This window comes from Trachymyrmex septentrionalis, unplaced genomic scaffold (assembly GCF_001594115.1).
Source record: "Trachymyrmex septentrionalis isolate Tsep2-gDNA-1 unplaced genomic scaffold, Tsep1.0 scaffold71, whole genome shotgun sequence".
NCBI classification, from domain to species: domain Eukaryota; kingdom Metazoa; phylum Arthropoda; class Insecta; order Hymenoptera; family Formicidae; genus Trachymyrmex; species Trachymyrmex septentrionalis.
Genome location: NW_017305895.1, coordinates 833,661 through 856,318, shown reverse-complemented (window position 1 = coordinate 856,318; position 22,658 = coordinate 833,661). Strand labels below are relative to the sequence as shown.

Here is a 22,658-nt window from a genome sequence, read left to right as displayed (position 1 = left end):
ATTATGTCACCAGTAAATCTCATGAATAAATAAATAATGTAAAATTATTTGCAATAAATAACTATTTTTAAATATATGAATCATTATTTTGAAAGATAAAATATTTTATATTATTTATTACTTTTTTATGCAGAATGATATACCGTAATCTTTTTAATACATTTAAAGCTTCTAAAGATTTTAATCCTGCTCAGCTCACGGCCGTATGTCGTCTCCTAGAATTTTTCTGCATTATGACACGGCGAGACAGCGCGACAAAAATGTTGTCGTGATGGGCCGATAGATAAACGTGTAGCATCGCGTTTACGTACGTAAATGTATGCAGTTTTATGTATTATATATATCGCGCGTCACGCTGAGTTAAGAATGTACGCGCGTGTCATCGCGTGCAGTGCGCCGAAAGTGGAAAGGGTACATTTTGCTTCAACCGACTGATAAACGCGGTGTCCGCTTCAAAATGCATAGAATTACTTTACATGGCTAGTAGATAAAGCGCAGTCAACTGGCGCGTTGTGCAACGCCACAGGCGGTGTACGTATTTTCATCTTGCGCGTCTACACGCCGCTAATTTCATACGCGCCACCCGGCGTCGAAAGCTGCGAGCCACGGTCGTGACACACGTCGCCGTTGATTTTTATGCAATTTGCGTTGGTGCATTTATGCACACCGAGCTGCACCGACAAGTCCCCAGTTTTTAACGCATCCCTGAAATTAAATCCTTTCATTATATTTAATTAGATATTCAGAGCAAATTTTTTATAGAATTTTCGAATTATATTTATAGGATCAAATATAGTAAAACCATTAAATTTAAGGTTGAAAGTTCCCTAACAAAATTTTAAGAAATTGATAATTGATATGTAAACGGAAAAACAATTTTGTTATAATATCTTAAAATTTAGGTAGATACAAATCTGAAATTAATTTTGATAGTTTAACAAAAAGTTTTAATATTTTAGTTACCAGTTTACACAATTACTTTAATGGTCCAAACAAAATTATTTTTGGATCTGTATTTAGCTAAATGTTTAGATATTTCAACAAAATTCTTCTTTCCATGTATAAATATATCTATATTTAATAAAATTTCAATTTTTAAGTGAATTTTACTTCCACGAAATTGAAAGATGTTAAGAAATTATGTATTGTGAAAAAATTGAAATATGTCTAAATTAATATTTTAATTAATAAATGAAGTTGCACATACTTTTTCAATGTAACGTGATAACGTGTATCACGATAAAAAAAAAAAGGAGAATAGTGACACGTACAAGATTTTATTAAATTTGCCTTATACATGTACATTTTTAATTTCTCATTGGAAAAACATTTTATTTGTCTATATATTATAATTTGAAATATCAATTTTTGTAGACCTCTTGTGACAATTAATTATTTCCTAGTTAGTTACTCCGATAAATGTTTATATATCCACACATTGTTTTGCCGCGAACGAGGCGAACTTCATACCAGGCAGACCTATACCAGTGCGATGACTTACTGATCATAGCTTGATTTATATTCAATAACCAGCGGTAAACGCGGGGTTAGTTACCCCTCCCCCTTGCCCCCCCCCATATCCACGTGCAATCACGTCCTGCCACGTGCAAACGTGGCTGATGGTACGTACGCAGACGTTCCTCATATCCGTGTATCTAAGGGTTTGCACATACACATTCGCGTATGTGCACACATACATGCACAAATTTCTTGCCGACTTGCACGCACACAAGCGGCAATGTAAACTCGATGATTGGCCCTCTGCGGAAGGATAGGGTCACCCTAACCGCCCTGTTCCTCCATTTGTGTTCCTTCGCATATCAACCATCGCTTGAATTCACATCGCAGCGAGAACGGCTACCGACCAAGCAAAATTTAATGGAGGGTTACTTATAAATGCATGAGAGATCTTTTTTTTTTAAAGCTAGTTATTTGCAATGAAAGCGCAAATAATCGGATTAATAAAGTACAAAACAAAATTATATTTTGTTAAAATAATCGGCTCAAGAATTATTTAAAATCTTTCTCGAAAAATATATAGGAACGTAATATTTATTTTAATAAAGAGACTTAGCAACTCCATTACGCTAATATTTCCACTAATAAAAAATACATACGCGCGCATAAAATACAATACATAAATGACATCACGATAAAGAAGGGCGTGCAGAAAGATACAGCTTTTTTGTAACTGAAATAACTTTTTCTTTGTAAAAACTTATATTTATTTATTTAAATATAATTATTTAATTAATGTCAAATTTTATTTGAACTAAATGTCTCGTATATTATTTTGCATTAGCATCGCCGACTGTCAGAATTCCATCAAGCGCATATTGAGGTATCTTTTTTAAATTTATTTTCATTTTCCCGTGTGCCAAGCAACAATATCAACATACAAGGTAACCGCGGATAATAACCGCGTCTCATCGCTCGTATGAACGTGTTGGCACCCGAACGACGCATATCTCTCGTTACAACGGTAACATTACGGCTGTCGGCGGTCGTTTCACGTCGCCGTGTGAAATGCGGCTGCATCGGCGACATAATTAAAGTCGCCCTTTGTCCCACGTACGCGTTTCGCTTGAATTATTTCCGTGACTTTCAGGAATTCAGCAGGAGGAGGCGTGGAAGCGCTGCCGGGCCGTATCTTTGCGTGAATATATGGGATTTAAAAAATGTGCGGTGCACACTTCTGAAAATGTGCGCTCTGCTAAATGCGTTTTGTGACACCGTACATCAAATCTTCCACGATAAAAGAGACTTAACACGATACGCCTATACTTTTATGGCTAGGGTGAAAGTGAGAGAAAAGAAGATAAAAATCGTACGACTCCGGATATTAATGTATTTATATTTAATATTGCATTCATGGTATTCGAGTCATTCGGTTGGATTGATACTCATGTGCAAGCGCGGCCATCTGATCAGATTGTCTCTACCCGCCGGAAGCTGTAATTGATTGCAACATCTACATCTCTGAAGTGCGTTGAGATGATACCAGCATCTCGCTCACGATTATCGTGCTAACATAAATCAGTGAGGACACGATATCGATTCACGAGAGTGTCACATAATTTTACTTTTAAAAAATAATGTAATGTTCGCGAAGCGTATATGTTATAAATGCGAGAAAAAAAAATATTTTTAGAAAATAAATTTGTTTGACAGATAATTTATGTGATTAGGTAAATATAATAAGAATTGATAAATATAAATAATTGTTAACTTAGAGATAGATAATTTATGTTTTAATGATGTAAATTATGTCAACAATTATATTTTTTTTTGTATCCAGCTATAATTTGAGTAAAAAAATTTAAAAATGAAATAATTAATTAATTCTTATTAATTAATAGAATTAATAGAATTCTCATGAATTCTTATTAATTGAATAGAATTTATTCATTTAATTAGATTTTAAAAATTCTTATATTTATATTGTTTTTTGAAAAATATAATAAAGTAATTTTTAAATCTATGCTATGAGTTGTACAGATGTAATCTGACGTTGATTCAGCTAAAGTTCTTTGCAAGCTTAACAAGGTATAAAGCTCGCAAGCGATAAAGTTTATATACCTCAAGATACCTCGTTACAAAGTTACATTGTTATCTAGACCGCAGGTGGGATCATGCATACGATCTATAAAGAGATAGTTAAATGTTATTTAATTTAGTAACACTAGAAATATAATATATGACAAAATAATAATACAGAGCGGCATAAAAACGTATAAATTTCCTTGTTATTTAGATATATCACATACAATTGAATTAGAATTTTATAACTGCTAAATTATTATTTTTGTCTGCTATATATATGTATACTTACATTACAAATAAAAATACTTTAAAAAAGTTGCTTATATTTTACATTTTCGACTTAAATATACTGTAAAATATACATTTTATCTTTTTCGCAGGACTGACGTGGACGCTGCATCCGGCACGAAAAGTGGTACTTTAAAATTCGTAAGGACTCTGACAAATATCTCGAAGGATGCCGGCGGCGTTGCTCATATGCGATGCGAAGTCGTGGGCGATCCACCTCCAACAAAGATACGATGGTACAAGAACGAAGCACCATTAGAAGAAAACCGACCGAAAATCACTATTAAGAAAATACACGCGCAAGTATGTATAATTGTTTAACTACTGTTAATTTGCAATTATTGAACTATTTTTAATTTGCAATTGTTTCTCCAGAGTTTTGTGCATGAGAGATTTTCTTTAACTTTTCAAATTTTTTAGCTTTACAATGAAAAAATTATGTATACTGAGAAAAAAGTTACTGTTTCAAAAAAAAATTAGTTGATTCATCTTAATGCAACGATCACGGACTGTCAAACAAATATTTGTTGAACAAATAATATATATGTTGACATAACTTACGTATATTTAACTTAAATATATAAATAATTGAACTAAATAATCATTAAACGCATTTAGTCAAGTTAACAACCTTTTTTCTTAGTGTATATATATTTTTATATATTTTTTTATTATAAAAATAAGATACTCTCTCATTTTCAGTTCTCTTTTTAATTCTGAAGTTATTATTTAATAAATACAAACGCAAGTACATATGACATTTCAGATGCATGAACATGTGGCGCAAAACTTGGCAGGAAGTCGATTAAAAATCACAAATTTGGACGTTTCTGATATTGGTTTTTATACTTGTCGCGTCACCAATGGTAAGGATCAAATTCAAAGCGAAGGAACACTACGAGTCGATTCCTCAAAGAAATGGCCAGGTAAGTCATTTAAAATTAAATTTTTCAATACCTTATATTATATTATGTTACCTATAATAACCGGGAATAGGAAGTTACTTTACCATTACTTTTTAAAATAACGATTTAGTAATGACGTTACAATTTTTTATGATGATAACTAACTGAAAGCTAAGACTGAGAATGTCGCTTTTGAAAAGTGATTTGTCACTGTTACGCATTATTTACTGAAAAAAATAATTTATTTCTTGTGATGTATATCGGTTCGTTACTTTTAAAAATAACGAAGCGATACATCATAAGTAACGAGTTACTTTTTTTCAATAAATAATGCGTAATGATGACAAATCACTTTTAAAAAGTGACATTCCTAATCTTCACTTTTAATTAATTATCGTTCTCATCATAAAAAGTTGCAACTTCATTACCAAATTGTTGTTTTAAAAAATAAAAAGTAATTTCTCATTCCTGCTAATAATTGATAATTTTATGTATAATAATAAGATAAGAAGCAAAGCTTATATACGTACTTGTTAGAATAATGAACAATTTTGTGAGATCGATTGTACTTGGAATATTTAACTTACTTTACTTGACAAACTCAATTAAAAGTTCTGTGTTATTCAAACGATCGACTTTTTTATGATACGTTATTATTCCAATTTAAATTTGGCTGAAAAAGATTTTTCATACATATGTAGTGCAAAATTACGCTCGAGCGAATAGTATGCAGTTACGTTAACGAACTTCAGTGTAACCATTAGGAAGGATAATCGTATCTCCTTCGTAGTTTTAAAGCCACGCAAAGCAGTTCGCCCCATAATTCGGGTAGTTTACATTTCGCTGGAATAATTAAACATGCGAGTTTTAAACACGCGGCCCGTAAAATCCAACGGGTATGATATTCTACGTCACCGAGGCGAGGGAACGGGTCTCGAAGGTGGGCTTTGCGGCCGTAACGCTCGCTACGGAATAACACCGTAAAAAATATTTGTAATGCGCGAGGTGAATCGTGACATTTTACCTACACCGTCGCGACGAAAATTTTCGAGTAAACGCATTAAACGTCGGGGATAACGGTGTATGTTTGACGTGAGAGCATTATCATAAAACGCAAAACCGTCTGACTATACAGCTTGGCTCTACACCAGCTGTATTGTTATCTTATGCTATGCAAAGGCGTAGGCAAAATTCTTTCTATCTTTACTTTTTACGGTTGAAGTTGGATTCATTAAGAGAATTTTTTCAAATTCACTATAAAGAATTTTTTATTAATTATTTCTATGTAAATATATATAATACATGAATTTATTTTAAAATTTTTAAAGTTCTTCAGTTTATGATTTAGATTCTAGAAGAAGATCTAAATCTCGAGACAAAATCTGTTAGTAGTTTTATTGGCAAAAAATAATTTGCTTTATAATATTAATATAATAATTTATTTGATTATTTATTTTTACATTACTTTAATTTGATTTCCCTTTTTCTTATTTCTTATTTATTTTGTTTATTTGCATTTCTGTGTACTCGTTTAAAGTATTTTATGTTTTCGTAAAATTTTTCTCTCGCTGATTCTTATTTGGAAAATTGTAAGCTTCGAATCTTTGAAAAACACCTTTGCCTACATCCTTGTATTATCTTCCTTAGTCTAATAGGTAGTTCGCGTTTACGATGTACCACGCTTTCACCCAAGATCATTCCGGTTAATGTGATATTAGAGTAAATATTTGAAGAGTAACTAAGAGAATGCGCAATTATCAATAAATTGTCGAGTCATTTAAACTCTGGAGCTCTAAGTTTACAAACTTAAATAATGTTATAACAATTTTTGTCTTATCTTACAATTACTTGTATAGCTGCACTGTTTTGAAAACAATTCGATTTTAAGTAGATAATAAAAAGAACTGTATTAATTGTAAGCTTTCCTGAATCGCACTCAATTTTCAGGATGAGAAGGAGCCGTAAAAGTAATTTTGCAACTTATACATGTATTATGCTTCTCGCCATAACGAAACTCGAATTGACTTAAGAAGAAGTGAAAGTCAGATTTTTTGTTGTTGACGATCGAAGTAGGGCGACAAAGAAAAGCTTTTTCGAACTTTAGCTTCAGAAAGGCACAAAAATAAGAAACTTAACGTGGTCGTAAAACTGTCAATTTGGAACAAACTCACGATCGACATTTGTTACAAGAGTAGATGAGGGACAAGTTAGAGAAGAGTATAATACAAGAAAGTTATTTTATCGATGTACATTAAAAATATATTTTGTTTTTAACACGGTATCAGAACGATAATTGCTAGAATTCAAAATAACCGCTAAAGTTCAGCTTTATTCCAAATAACCGCTTAAATTGATTATCAAGATTAAATTTCTAAAATTCCCAAGATAAAATTTCCAAAATTACCAATATTTAAATTACCAAAATAATAATTATTAAACTCAATTATCTGATTAGTATATCGTTACAATAATATTAATTATTATTTGTAATCAACATAACGTATTTATAATATTGTACATAAAAAAGTTATTAATTGCAATATTCTGTATTTTGAAATCCGTCAGGGATTAATCATCCTGGTACTAAATTATTTATCGAGATTGTAATTTGTTTACTTCAACGAAGTAATACTTTATTTAAACGCGTTGGGAATAATAATTCGCCGAATAGTAGCGTTTTACTCCGCGCGCGCAACACACGATACATTCTAGTTTCCGAGGTTACAAATTTTTCTCTTGACACTCTCCTCCCAGGATCTCGGAGATGCACTTTAAGAACTTCATTATGCGTGGTGTAAATTAGTTTCAATTTATCGTAAGACGAGAGGCAAACTTCTTAAAGCCAAACTCCAAGCATTTCCTCGGGACGAAGTTATTGCACGACAGCTCTGACAAATTCTAATCCAGCCCCGTAGTATTTCGCTTAATGCGTGAAGTACAGCAAGAACGAAGCAAACCTCGGTAAAGTGTATCTCGTGAAGATAGACAAACTATACTGGTTCTTCTTCTGGAGAAGGAAAGTTTGTTGTTAATATCGCGTGAATAGAATTTGAAAGCCACTACTTCAGAAAGATGAACTTCAGTTTTAAGGACCTTCTTGGCTGAGGCCCTATTTACTATTAATCAATTATAATTATAAACATTTGAAAAGATACATATTTGTATTTTGTTTAAAAAATGAAAATTGTTTAAAGTAGTGAGTTGGAAATTTTTGCAATATAGATTGATTTTCCAAATACATACTATATATGTATCGTTTATTAATTATAAGTTTGAAAATTATTTGAAAGAATAACGATAATGAAAAAATAAGGAAAAAAAATATATGTTAGATATGTACACACATATATTTTGTGTGTATTTGTATGTGTATTTTTTTGTCTATTATTGAGAAATTACATAATTAAATAATTGAAAAATCTACAAATCTTGCATTTATAGATGTTATTTATGCCTAATAGTGATTTAATCACTTCTGCAAATAAAGAAATATCCAGAAACTATTATAAAATCTTACAAAGATATACTTTTCCAAATCACAATTCACAATTATCTATCAAATACTAAACAAATATGAATATCGTTTGCTGTAAGAACTGTTTCATTTTATAACATTTTGATTTTCGTGTACTCCTCGCTGGAAATTGTCCAAGCAGGATAATATTTACAATTCGAGATAGAGATAACAACAAGCAATATAGGACAAAAGTCTCATGGCTTTTCCGATCTGCTTCGACGGGTCGGTTCTAAAAAACGTTGTATCTCGTCTCCTAGTAGCAGGGCAGCGCGTCCCGACGGAACTTCCTGTAATAAAGTTTCCGAAAAGCTCTCACGCCCGTGGGCGATGAAACAAAACTGGCGGCGTTCCTGGGACGAAGTTACCGCCGAAGAGACGCCCCTAACAAATTCTAATCTAATCCCGAGAGCCTCAGCTAATGCACGAGGCGCGGCAGGCACCTCTCTCTGTTCCGTGTCCCCGTTCCGAGGAGGGCCCTGGCCCTTTCCGTTCCCGGGCGGCACACGACGAACTTTAATATTAGCACTCTGCAAGTCAAACTCGACGTTGGAAAATTCAAACTTCTTTCCTCGCCGCGCTGGGTGTTCCTCCCTCTCCCCGTTCTCTCGGAGTTTAACACCGTAAGACGAGGGTAGAGCGTGGGGATCGTGCAAGATCGGCGAAGGGAGACGTAGAAGATTGCGAAGGGTGCCGCAAGGGGATCCGATCACCCACGACGACAGGAGACGGCTTCTTTTCGAACGAGGAACCTAATCGTCCGATTTACCACCCTGTAAATCTTAACGTGTTAAAGTTAGTAGCACATTATTCTCACTAGTAGTAGGGCGATCTTATGTTTAATTCCGAGAACGAAAACATGGATTAATTAATGTTGCAGATTTATTATAGGATTGTCCGGGCTTAATCAACGCGTTTTAATCGTCGATTCGACCAATAGCTAGCGAAATGAAAATGAACGATGAATTGCGATTTTATTACGTTTGCTTTAAAACATTAATGTTATATTAGTGTACCGATAATTAATGTTGAAATGCTAAAATTAAATGAATGAATGTCAGAGCTACAAATAATAAATCATGTCGTGTAGATGTAATCCGAAATACTACGTTCAAAAATATTTCACTGTATGATTGAAAACTAAAAATTTTTGTGTTTTTTGAAATGATCTAATATTTAACATACATGTGTAACATTAATATAGTAATATATTTTAAATAATATATGTCAGATACATTAGCGGAAATAAGAATTTTATTTTATTTAAAAAAATCAAAGTATACTCAACTTATATTGAATACAACGTTAAAAATAGATATTGAATAAATGTAATACATTTATATACAATGCCTATGAAAAAATATTATATTCTCAGTAATCTAGTATTGCAGCGCATTTTGCTTTATATCGCAATTTCGTGCAAACCGATCGTCGTATGGTAGCTAAGATTTACTTTGCACGTGTTTGCAAGCGATTGTTTCACATGATACGGAAACCGACCAAATTCGCCGCACGTCGTCTACATCGTAAACTCCAAGCGCAATGAAATTCATATCGCAAACGTGGGGTACACTCGCTTGGCGTACACTCGAGTTTCAGACTATCATTGGTGATGTATCTTCTAAGCTTGGATATCTATCCACTAAAATATAAAATATGTTTTTGTGCTTTTGAATTTTCCTTGAATATAATTAGTATAATTTAACGAAGAACATATCTTACATGAAATGAGTCGTGTTAAAGCTTTTCTATATTATCTATCAAATTTTTAGTATATTTATAATAATTAATCAGGAAAAAAATGTTTAGAAATTATGAGAGAAAAAAATGACACTCTTACTAAGGACAAATAGACTTTCAATCATATATTCAAATGGAACGTGTGTGTTTTTGCATTGTCGACTTTCTTTTTATTGAAAGTGGGTGTCTCCCATTTTGAAGCAACCGCTTTAAATAACCACGATATATCTTTCCTTTTTTCGTTTCGATAACGGCGAAATGATAACATTTCGCTCAGCAAACGTGTGACTCAGAAATAATAACTCGTTCACTTAGTACGATGCTCACGTTCCGCGACTTTTTTTATTAGCACTGTCGAAGTACGAGGGGGGTGAGCAACACGTCGGCGGCGTGGCGACGGAAAATTGGGAAAGGTAAATGGCCGCGTTAAAAGGGTGTCCGACCCGCACCTTCCTAATTCAGTTACCCCGTTGCCCTCGGGTTTTTAACCTGAAGAGGTAGAACACTTAGTTACTCCAAAGCCCGTCGTAGATTTCTCACATACCCGTTTCGCAGGTGGCAAAATATGAAATATCCATCCTCGTACATGAAACATTATTATTACGACCCTCTATGTCCGGAGAGCTTTTTGATAACGTTGGAAAAATAATGAAATCTCCTCAGTAACTTCATGCTCGCGCTTACACGAAAAAGCTATTTTATCTTAATTTTATCTACTTATTATATTCTTCATGTATTTCTTAAATTCTACTTGTATATTTACTTGCTTTTTACTCGTACAATAGCTTTGTATTTAATAAATGAAATTAAATTATATAAATTATATTGTTAAAGAAAAGATAGTATTAAAAAAGATTTTGATTTAAAATTTTTATTCAAATTTTGTCGATTTTTGTCCAAAAGGTATAAGTAAAAGAAATAATATTTTTTGTAGATTTTGACCTTTTGGATCTCTTGATGAATCTAAAACCTCACATCTATTTTAATGAGTATTGAAAAGTCCTCAGCAAATAAAGTATTGTAAAAAAAAAATATAGATATTTTTTATAGTTGTTAAGTAAAATCTAGAAATAAAAGGATTAAATATACATCCATTCGATAGCTTGTCAAGGATCGCATACATGATCGTACATCTTATATCTGCGTACCAGTATCTGTCTTTTACTCATCTCTCGTTCTCCGCACGTTCAGGTAATCGCGCGTAATTAGATATCGCCATTGATTAAATTTACGTTATTTATGAGGCATCTCAGCTGTCCCTTACTTTTAATCATAGGATATCGGAACACTTTTAATATAGGTCGAGAATATTGACGTGAGGTGAGTCCGTTCCATGGACCAGACGCGTTTTATGCGTACATAATTGAAAAAGTTTAGCCGCATTCGCGACGACAGGCGTCCGTCTCTTTCTCTTCCTTCTTCCGCGCATTACGATTAGTATTCCGTGTAGCCACCGACTGCAGTAATAGCCACGACGACGTGATATTTATGAGATTTTTTGTTGACTATATGCACGAGACTGTATACTCGTTGTATCCGTATATTTCGCGGTTAGCTTTGGCTTTGCCGTGTTTGCGAATTTTTGCGGATCGTCATAAAGCTTCCCTTTCTCGCCGAAAAACGACTCTTTATGAGCCGGTATATTAACTCATATAATGGTATACAAGTTTTAAAATGGAGCGAATAGAGATTTTGGAGATAAAACTCTGAACTTTTGCATAAACTATTGGTTGATATTTTTTTGATATATTTGTATTGACACATACATACATATATTTTGCAATTCATATGTCAATGAGCCCGCAATTTTTTTATTTAATATTCACAAATAATACCTAAGTTTTAAATTAATAACGTGCGTCACTCTTTCTTCACAAGTAACATTTTAGGATTTTTCAGTTTTGACTTTCTTCTTCTTCAGAAACTATGAAAAGAATGATATTGTTGAAGTATCTAGCTAAAAAAATTTAGCAAATTTGAAAATCATTTTATCAGACTATTAAAAGAATTACATAGAATGTTCATTAATTTCAAGAACGTCGAAACTTTTTGCGGCATTACTTATTTAAAAATTTAAATAAATCCAAAAATAATTTAGTTAGACTATCAAAATAATTATACAAGAAATTTAAGTATAATATATATTATACTTAATATAGTTAAATATAATATACGGTTTTCTTTTCATGAATTGTATTAAATGCAAACATTTGTAAGTAACTTTTGAATAAATTCTATGAAAATTAATTTGAAATTATAAAAAATATTATTTTTGATCATGTAATTATTAATTTTAATATCTATAATGAAATTAAAGTTAAATGACATTAAGTTCCAATAAAAATTGAAGTTATAGATTAAAGGAAATTATTACTGTATTTTGTTTAAACAAGAAATGAATCACTCCGTCCTATCCACAATTATTAATTACGGTGTAATCATAAAACTATCATTATGACGATCCAAACCATCAACACCACATTATTTAATGAAAATCCTTCCACGAGGATGACCGATTTCCAATTCCCCCATTGTTTTACACCATCAAAAACGTAAATATTGGACGACCACGGGGATGGATCACTCGATCGCGGGAACGACTGATGGAACGGTGTTGTTGAAACGATCAAAAAAGTTGCTTTTACGCGCTCGCTAGATTCTTCGTCGCATGTGCATTAATATTCTGCGACACAACCGCGTTGAATGCATCGAGGCGAGACGATGCGTCTGTATTGCACACTGCGATGTGTACTGCGTTTTGCAACGCGTTCGCCCCGCATACTGCGTTTCTCCCACGAGAAATCAACACCGCATTATCCTTGCTCATGCAGAGGCTGTTCAATTTACGGCCAAGTTAGGATACACAAAGCGGCGGTATACTTTGGCAGGTAAAGCGAGGAGAGAACCAAGGGAAGGAGAATTTTGAACTACTGTAGATAGATATGTAATCGCGCACAGATAACCGTATATACGCGAACGGAGGGGAAGCTAAGATCCTATCATTGTGGCATGTAAGAGAATGCCGTGATAATGAACGTCTATTCGCTCGTCGATGCGCGAGTCGCACTGCACGAATTGCATTGCGAAAGTGGAAGTGATATGTCACACGACGAGCTTCGGAACTTGTACGAGATTGTTTTATCGTGTGTGCTTTGTATTAGAGTGTCGAACAGCCTTGTATTCGTGATAAGCACATATGTTCCCTTATTCTTACCTGAATATAAGATCTTGATTATATATTTTTTATTCTATTCTGTTTCTTACACTTTGTATCATCAGTATTCAATAAATTTGTCTAATTAGAACAAATAATAATAACATAGTAGGTAGGCAATAAAATATACAATAAGAGGATTTAAGACAAAAATTAATGTACATAAATATTAGGAGATGAATCTTATTTTAAAGAAAATTAATTTCAGTGAATTTTGAAACATCTAATATTTTTTATTTTGATTCACTTATTTTCTTTATTATTATCTTTCTATTATCTTTGTATAGCAAATATTTTTTATTGTTCATCTTGAGAATTCTTAACATGTGGTTAATAAATAGATTTCAACTAATTAACGAATGAGTTACGGTTCTTTAACGAGATATCTTCGGATGCTTGTTAAGTCTGCCGTTCCTGAGTAAAGAGCGGTTTATGTTTACACAGTTACCGAAGCGGAATACGAGATGTGCAACTTTCTTCGATCGACGAATGATGCATGCGGCGATACCCGGTTATTGAAATACGATATACGAGTGCCTTCGCCGTATCCAGTCTGCATAATAATGTGTGGAGCATAAATTCAACTCGCGAAAAGTCTGCTGACGACGTATATATAGACATAATGCTCGTCCATTTTTATACGATATCGCATCCAAAAGTTGAATTTCATTCTCACCCGAAAATGGATAAATTGCGTAAAATGAAGAAGAGAGACGACTTTCTTTTTTCAGAGAAAAAGAACTCTAATTATATAACACTCTAAAATTTTAGACGTATTATACAGGGTGGGGCAAAAGTCCCGCTACTATTTTGATTGCGCGCCATCTTGGTTATGTGACGTATAGCTCAGTTTAGCTTTAACCGTTGTGTTGTGTAGACGTCCAAATTTTATATGGTAGCGGGACTTTTGCCCCACCCTGTATAATTATATTTTTCCATTTCAAATTATTCCTATTCCTTTTTTCTACTGTTTTTTATAATATTTTTTAATATTTTATAAACATGTTAAAAATAAAAAATAAAATTAAAATTATTAAAAATGTAAAATTACTTTTCTAATGAGTCAAGATAATATTTTAATAGAAATTATAATAGGTAAAATATAATCCAACTCGAACAAACTATTGACTGAAATTTATTGCCTTTTCACATTTCATAAAAACTTATTGAGAAATACATTTGCGATATTTTCTGTTATTATTATTTCTAGACTGTAAAAATAGAGTCCATAAAAGTGTATTTTGTTTACAAAAAATAAGACAATAAAGCTCTTTCCTATTTGGATCCATCGTAACGAAATCCTATCATTTCGTATCTTATTTGCTCAAGAGAGAAGAAAAGAGAGAAAGAGAGATACGACTATTATTCGAGTGTAACTTTGTACGAAATATCGGCTGCGACGTTACGAGCTGCGATTTACAGTCAAACACGATTAAGTAGCTTAACTGCAAACTCTCGACTGCGTCCGAAACTTCGTCTGGAAGTACCGCGCGCGTAACACAGGCAAGATTATAGTTACCTCTAGTAATTTGGGCCATTAATCAACGAACTGTTTGGCGATGAGGTGAAACTGGACCGGCTATCATATATAAAATTATTGTTATTTGCCACTCTCTTCCCTTCTTCAAGTAAAAGCATTGTACCAGCATTTCCGTTTAAACAGTTTTGTTATTTTTGCATATAGAATTGTTATACCGAAGTAGTATCATTTCGCAATCTGTTAAGATTATATATCACAAATTACATTTTTTTCTTATAAATTTTGCGACTCGTATAATCGTAAATATTAACTTGAAAAACAACAATAAAAAATTAACGATATGTATAAAAGTATTGTAAGCTTAAAATGTATCTTTCTAATAAATCTTAATATAAATTTTATATGCTTAAACAATTTTTAGAATAGAATAAAACAAGAATAAAACATATAAAATGTTTAATATTGAAACTAAACCATCAGTGCTTCAATAATATATCTATCAATTCGTTTAGATACATATATTATTGAAGTACTGATGTCTTGGTTTCAATATTAAACATTTTCTATATATTGAATATTCCATATTTGATATGTTCGTTTCCAATGTTAAGCTCTTCTGACATCGATTGTTTTATTCTGTTTTAAACTAGGAATTGATTGAGAGAGAGGGAGAGAGAGAGAGAGAGAGAGAGAGAGAGAGAGAGAGAGAGAGACAATATTACACGATCATAAATTTTATGTAATATTCTTAAAATTATTAATAAGATTAAGAATAATCTTATTCTTAATATTTATAGAAAGATACATTTTAAGCTTACAGTACTTTTACATATATTATAATTTTTTATATTTTGTTTTTTAAGCTAATATTTGCGATTATACGAGTCGCAAAATTTATGAAAAAAAATATAATTTGTGGCATGTAATCTTAACAGACTGCGAAATAACCTTTATCTCTAGAATCTTAAAAGGGCAAATAAAGGGTGTGTAAGTAATCCCATTCTATCCTGTTAAAATTAATGCCGTGTATACATAGGATTTCGTTGCATTTTACCATAATTAAACAAGGCAACGGTTCGTAAATTCTATATTTAGCTTATATATATGTATATATAATATATTGACGAGTTATTTACTGTCATGATAGATTGATCTAATATATATAGTTTACGTTATCATTAAATATATACACATTAAGTTTGTGTAATATGTTGATAATATTATTAACTAATAAAATATGTATATTTGTCAAAACGTTAAAGAATCAATAATTAGATTGAAATAAAGCTATAAATTATATCCTCAAACATATAACACAACTAATTTCTCGCAAAGATGACTGATCTATACCATCATCATTTTATTGTTTAGGAGCCCAAGTTCTCAGACTTCATATTACACGTTTTTCATTTAGGAAAAATGAAAGCAAACCACAAGAAGGACAAGAAGATAAAGAATAAGAATACTAAAAATAAAAACAAGTCTCAGAAATTTTTTCTTTATAAAAAAAAAGATACAACTAGTGATTGTCAATAAGCATCATCATTACACGTAAATTAATATTTTTGTTTAATTTTATTTTTTATGAAAGATCTAAAATATACAACGCTTTGGACTTCATTATGTTTATAATAATTGAATTATTTTTAATTAATTAATTTAATTTAGTGCAATTATTTAAAAAATCTCGGTTTTCTCATTTTCAAAATGCAAATTATTTACATTACAATGATCTTGTATTTGATCTTGTATATGATCAGCATGCTTGTTGAGGATGTTGGGATTGAGTCGATCGATTGGTCGCGAAACAAATCTTTGAAACACTGTATCGTTTAAACGGAACTTTTACTTAGCCGATACACGGGAATACATCCGCGTGTATCTTCCCACAAGCGAAATATAACTCACAATGTCTCTTTTTCCAACCGGTACAACTACGAACGGCTGTTTATTTCCTGCACATTAATCTCGGCCGAACGAGCGCTCTCTCTCTCTCTCTCTCTCTCTCTCTCTCTCTCCCCCTTCTCTCTCTCTCTCTCCCTCTCCTCTCCCCCTACCCTTTTTTTCTTTTTCTCTTTCCCCCGAAGTACACAATTAACAATTGATCGATGGCCAACGGTCTTTTTTATTTCGCTTTAAACGACGATCCCTTCCAACTACGCTGCGCTTAAGCCGAATTTACACGGTTCGCTCTTGATGAGCATCCCAAATAAATCATCCGACGTGAGTACATCTGGATGAATACGCGCTTTTGTTGAAGCATACTGCCGGAAGAAAATCACCCGATGTTGCCAGAAGCGATTACAACCAGCATAATTTCGATAAATTTAATTATGATGTGCATAATTTATTACATAATTCACAGTTCAATTGTCAAATTAATATTCCATACTGTTGATGCTGCCTTATGCGGATTGTCGCGTTTCCAGTCTCGCGAATAAATATTAGTAATCTACGATAATGTCCATTCAACATCGAAAACCGAACTTATTGCATTTGTAATAGTATTATCTGTAATAGTATTATATCCGCTAAATTATTCGATATGCAATACAAAATATCTTTACATACATTCTAATTTCGCGAAAAATTAATTCTAATTGTAAATGATTTTGCCTTTGAAATTTAAAATTACATATTTCTTTTCTCTCATTTCCTATACGATTGAAAATGTAACACCCGATTATTTGTCAGGTATATATACGCGCACATTTAATTAACATAACTAAATAATTAATTAATTTGCTTCTACTCTGTTCTATCCGAAATTATAATCGAAAATGCGTAAAACCACTTCTAAATACCATGCGGTATTTCTTCGATCAACACGCGTAATATCTGATTCGTTGCTGAGGTTCGCAATTTACCGTACGATTAAGCGTGTTCGGCCGCGGAATCTCGTCTGTGGAACGACGATCTCGTACTCATGCAATGAGAGAGAAGGAGAAAGGAACAGAGAGAGAGAGAGAAGTGAAGACGAACATTGCAAACGCCAGCATACGGTAAAGGTCGAGCTTATCTTGAATCGAGGGGTTAGTCACGCCTGCTTCTCTCTCTCGAAGATGCTTTCGCACCCCGCGGCGCGGCTTTAACTTTGCACGAAAGTTAGGCACCGCTCACGCCGAAAGCTTCAATCTCGGGACACGTGCGGCCCTAACGAGATGGGTCTTGCCGACGGTCCCTTAATGAACTTGATCAACGTTTAAGCGCAAATTCAAACGGCCTCCCATGTATAATGATATTGTACACATATTATTTTCCAAGAATAATATGATAATATTGTTTCCTCCGACATACGGGGAAATACGATAACGCTGTTTCGTGATGTAATGAGAGTCAAGATGAAGAGAACATAAGTATAGAAAAAAAAACTGATTTTTAGTTCTTTCTGTCCAAAATGAAATAAGATGCTCAATATATGTTATAATAAAAATTAGTAGATTAAGAATAAAGGTATAAAATAAAAGAGCAATAATTATTTTAAAATGAAAGAAACATTATTTTAAAGTGAAGAGATAAAAAGACAATAAAAAATTTTTAGCTTGTATTATTGAGTTATATAAAACTATAAAAGAATAAAATTATATCAAGTAAGTGTACAAAAGAATGCATTCTATATTTTGTCTAAGAATGCAATCAGTTTAAATATATAAGAATTAAATAGTATATATGATGCTGCAAATTATTTTTGCGTACTAAAAATTAAATGGCATCTACATAATTATTTACATAATGAAGATGCAGAAAATCATTCAAGAACACATGATGCAATCAGCAATATTAACCGAATACACCATCGTTTGAAGGTATGATATAACGAGCTCGAAGTTAAACTATAGCAGGCTGAATCGAAGCTGATGCGATTAATTGGTTGCATGTCCGTGTTCGTTGCACCTAGTGCCATCAACGAGACGGGCGCGGTGAAACGTAATTATCGTCGCTCGGTTGAAACAGCCTGTACTTGTTGCGGCGATATATACACGTTATATACGATACTGGTGTACATAAACACACGAAGGTATCCATATACGTCTGCCTCACCCACTCGCGGCGAACGTGCAGCAGATGCATGTGCTTCGTGCACTCGCTAACACAAAACACGCCCTCAGCCCGGAGGCCCTACAAGGATAATTTGGGATAACCGCGCCGGTAAAATCTGCATATCAGGCTCGTGTGCTCGGAAAACTTGGAATCCACTTCGAATTGGAGTTAACGGAACTCGCGAGATCTTCTACTCTGGTCTCGCCATAGTTCCATATCGTGCTCGATTAATGCAAAGATTACCATAGTTCCCATAATTTGCATAAATTAAAGAGATATATGTATATATGAACTGAATTATGTAAGGAATAAGAAGTAGTTTATCAAGAGTAAAATAATGAAAACTTGTTGTAAAAGAGTAATTTGTTTAGCGTAATAGAATCGCTCTATAAATAACACAAGATGTTACAACAAAGATAAGTGATTATTTCAAAATACAATATGTTCATGTAACGAAGTGCTTAACCATTCTTTTGTCTATAACATTGCATATTTCCGCATGTTAATCGTATATTTGCGGATACAATTGCAAAAATATGTCACTTGTGATATTTGTCAATCCTCTGTGAGGCCATGGAAATCAAGTTTTCGAGAAACCATTTTCGGATTATTGTGTTCGCGGAAATGGTATTTCCGCTGTTTCGAGCATGCTCTCGTATGGTGAAAACTTCCACCAAGAATTTCGTGTTAGTTGCATATGCGCAACTCGTGTGAGACCTTTCTCAGAGATTACAACAATATTTTATTGCTTTGCTATATGCATTTACAATCAAGATGATTGAGATGTAATAATTCTACAATATTCTTTTATTTATTGTTTAAGCTATTTTCAAACTATTTTTGAGCCATTTTTAAATGTGATTTTTATTTTTTTTTACTTAAATGAATTGCATATTGAAACTGCTTAGAGATACAGAGTATATAAAAATTAACAAATTGGATAATTATGGCTCAATAGTTTTAAATTAAAGGAAGTATTTAAAAAGGCGAGCCAATGAAACAATGTTCAATATATTATTTTGTTGTATATATATTAGTTTATTGTAACAATGCAAACGTTTCGACCTTCATATCAAGTCATCCTCAGTGTTGTTAATTTATTATATTATATAAACCGCCAATAATTAAGTAAACTTAAGATTGAAAGTTCATTAGTGACACATTAATAACGTGCAAGTCTGCTTATAAGCAATGTTTCACTTAAAATCGTATATTGACTGTGTTACTTATTGTAAAAAATAGTTGCGTTTTAACCACTGGATTCATATATATCACACTTTAGATATATATGCACATTCTTTATCTTATATAATTATTTATCAGCATTTTTCAGCATTATTTGATATAACTTGGAGATTTAAAGTGAATAGAATTTTCAATTATTTACCAGTATCAATAAATTGTTATATTAATTATTAGATTAACGAAGTGTGTTATGTATCTATATTCATTTCTCAATTTATATAACAAGAATATATTTTATTGCACAAGGATCAAATAAATAACATAAAGAAGAAATATGTTACACAAATTTCTAAATATGTATCCAACGGTCTGTTTACTTAATTATTAGCGGTTTATATAATAAATTAACAACACTGAAAATGACCTGATATGAAGATCGCGAAATATTTGCATTGTTACAATAAACGTATATTGAATATTGTTCCATTAACCCTTCTCAAATACTTCCTTTAACATATAAAAATGTTTGTTACACATTAATTAATAGAAAATTTGAAATTGATTCCAAATAGTATCGAATTATACTGCAACTATATACGGTATAAATTTCAACGTTCAATAAATAGACATCACGGTATCAGTATTTTTATACAGATCTTTGTCTATATTAAAAAAGGAAGATGAATATGCAATTTTGTATGTGAAATTGAAAGTATTCTATAACGACATGTTTGGTGTACTGTAATTAAAATCTTTCGTTTCTTCGTTTTCAAGATCTTCGTAAATTATCATTCTTCGCAAAAAAAAAAAAAAAACGTAATGCGACGAGTGGCGTGACACGGAAGCAAGTGCGTGCAGTAACGTACAGCTCATACATTCGCATTACGGCGGACCGCAAATTCTTCCCTTCTTTCTTACTTTTTTTCCTTTTCACTGTTGCGGTTACAAGTACGCGCTGAAAACGCTCAATTTCGACTGCTTCCATTCGTTTTCGTCGTTAGTTCTTACAGCTGTATAAAGTTACACGCTGCTTCTGTATCTAAGTGTACTCGGGTACACATACTTCAGACATCGCGAATGACAGACGGATCTCAAGACGAGTAAAGAAAGTAAAAAAGGAAAGAAGGTAAGAAGTAACGCGCACGCGAAGGCGGGCGCCGCAATTAAGGGCTCGAGAAGGAACTCCGCGACAAATTCAAGTTGTCTCACTCTACTTGTGTTTTCAAGAACTTTTTATCGATATTTCATGCAATTTATTGTTGTCAACAGGATAACAAAATATTCTACTCTGTTATGTTCTCAATCGCCTGTTTTTTAATTTTGTAATTTATTTTATTTTGAGAGCACATTTGTTATATATTAATTGAAAATATTGTATGTTTATTTTTATAAAACAGAAATGTAATAAATGTAAAATTTATTTTATGTATATGATAAATAGAGTAGTACATTAGATATTATACATGTTATTAATAATATAAATATGTATAATATATGTATACATGTTATACATATTAACAAGATAATAAAATATTCTACGATTATATTTTTATAGAATAGATATTTTTAATTTTCACTATTTTATTATTTCGAGAGTCATAAAGAACCTATATTTCCGTTACTAATATATAATTGTGTTTATATGTATATTGTTATATATATTTCATTGTTCTATATTTTTCATTTTTTTAATTCTATCAAGTTTAGAATTAATAAATTGTATACATTTGTTCGGCCATTGCTCTCATAAATTTAATCCTCTTTCATCGGTGTTACATGCCACGACGTTTTATAGTGCTACCGGTGTTATATTCCCGAGTATCGTTATCAGCCAATTCATTAAAAGGTCTCCCGACACTGTCGTGTTGCTTTTTCATTCTTGTTAGCAACCAGGCGCCTACGGATTCCTCTTTCCGAGTCTTATCTCTATCGCAAAGCTCCCGATGTCTCATGTCTTTGTCTTCTTTTCGTTGTATTCTTGCTTCCTTCGTTTCTTTTTAGAGTATACTTCGTGCTGCTGATAACCAACACTTTTACTGATGCGATAGACGGATCGTGATTTTGTTCGAATTTAACTAGCTCGCGTTTCCGCGAAATTTTATTTAGATTTTTCGATTCTATCACATCTCATATGTTATTCCTTCGATTTTCCGCAACGTTTTTTGTTGAGATATTATTGTTGTCAAAAAATTATTATTGGTTAAGTTAAATTATTATAGATTAAAAATTTCTAGCATGAGCAAATCTGTTTTACATGAAACAATAAATAATAAATAATTAAAAATAATTAATTGTTCTAAATTGATGAAGAAGAAACTTTCTAAAAAGGTGATTATTAATTAATAATGTAATCAGTTGAATGCATTTATGCATCCAACTGAATTCATTGTACACTGTTTTTTTAATCTGACATGAGTAAAAGTGAGATGCAAATATTACGAATTATATTTTATCTAATAGCACACTAAAGTGTATTGAAGATTTCATGGTTTCTTTACATTAAACTGCATCTTTATGTCAATTTGTGCACGACGGCTTAAGTGCATCAGTGCGCACTGCATCCAATTGAATTCGCTACAAGTTTTCTCCACTTTACAAACGTCTACATTTCCAATGGACTTGCTTTCATTAATATTGCGACGCAATACGTCAGTACTTGAAAGAGACAAGAAGTAAAACGTGTTTAGATATAAACCGCATAACACCTAGGTAAACCTAATCGACATTGTGTTTGAATAGCAATTTTTA

At 32.4% G+C, this 22,658-nt stretch overlaps 1 protein-coding gene across 1 annotated transcript in view; it reads left to right on the top strand.

Moving 5' to 3' along the window:
• LOC108753755 (tyrosine-protein kinase transmembrane receptor Ror) overlaps positions 1-22,658 on the top strand; it is a 272,244-nt gene that overhangs the window by 226,959 nt on the left and 22,627 nt on the right. Inside the window, exons 3-4 of the mRNA XM_018495630.1 lie at positions 3,924-4,134; positions 4,598-4,757. Of these exons, the coding sequence (XP_018351132.1) occupies positions 3,924-4,134; positions 4,598-4,757 (371 nt within the window). The remainder of the gene's footprint in view (positions 1-3,923; positions 4,135-4,597; positions 4,758-22,658) is intronic.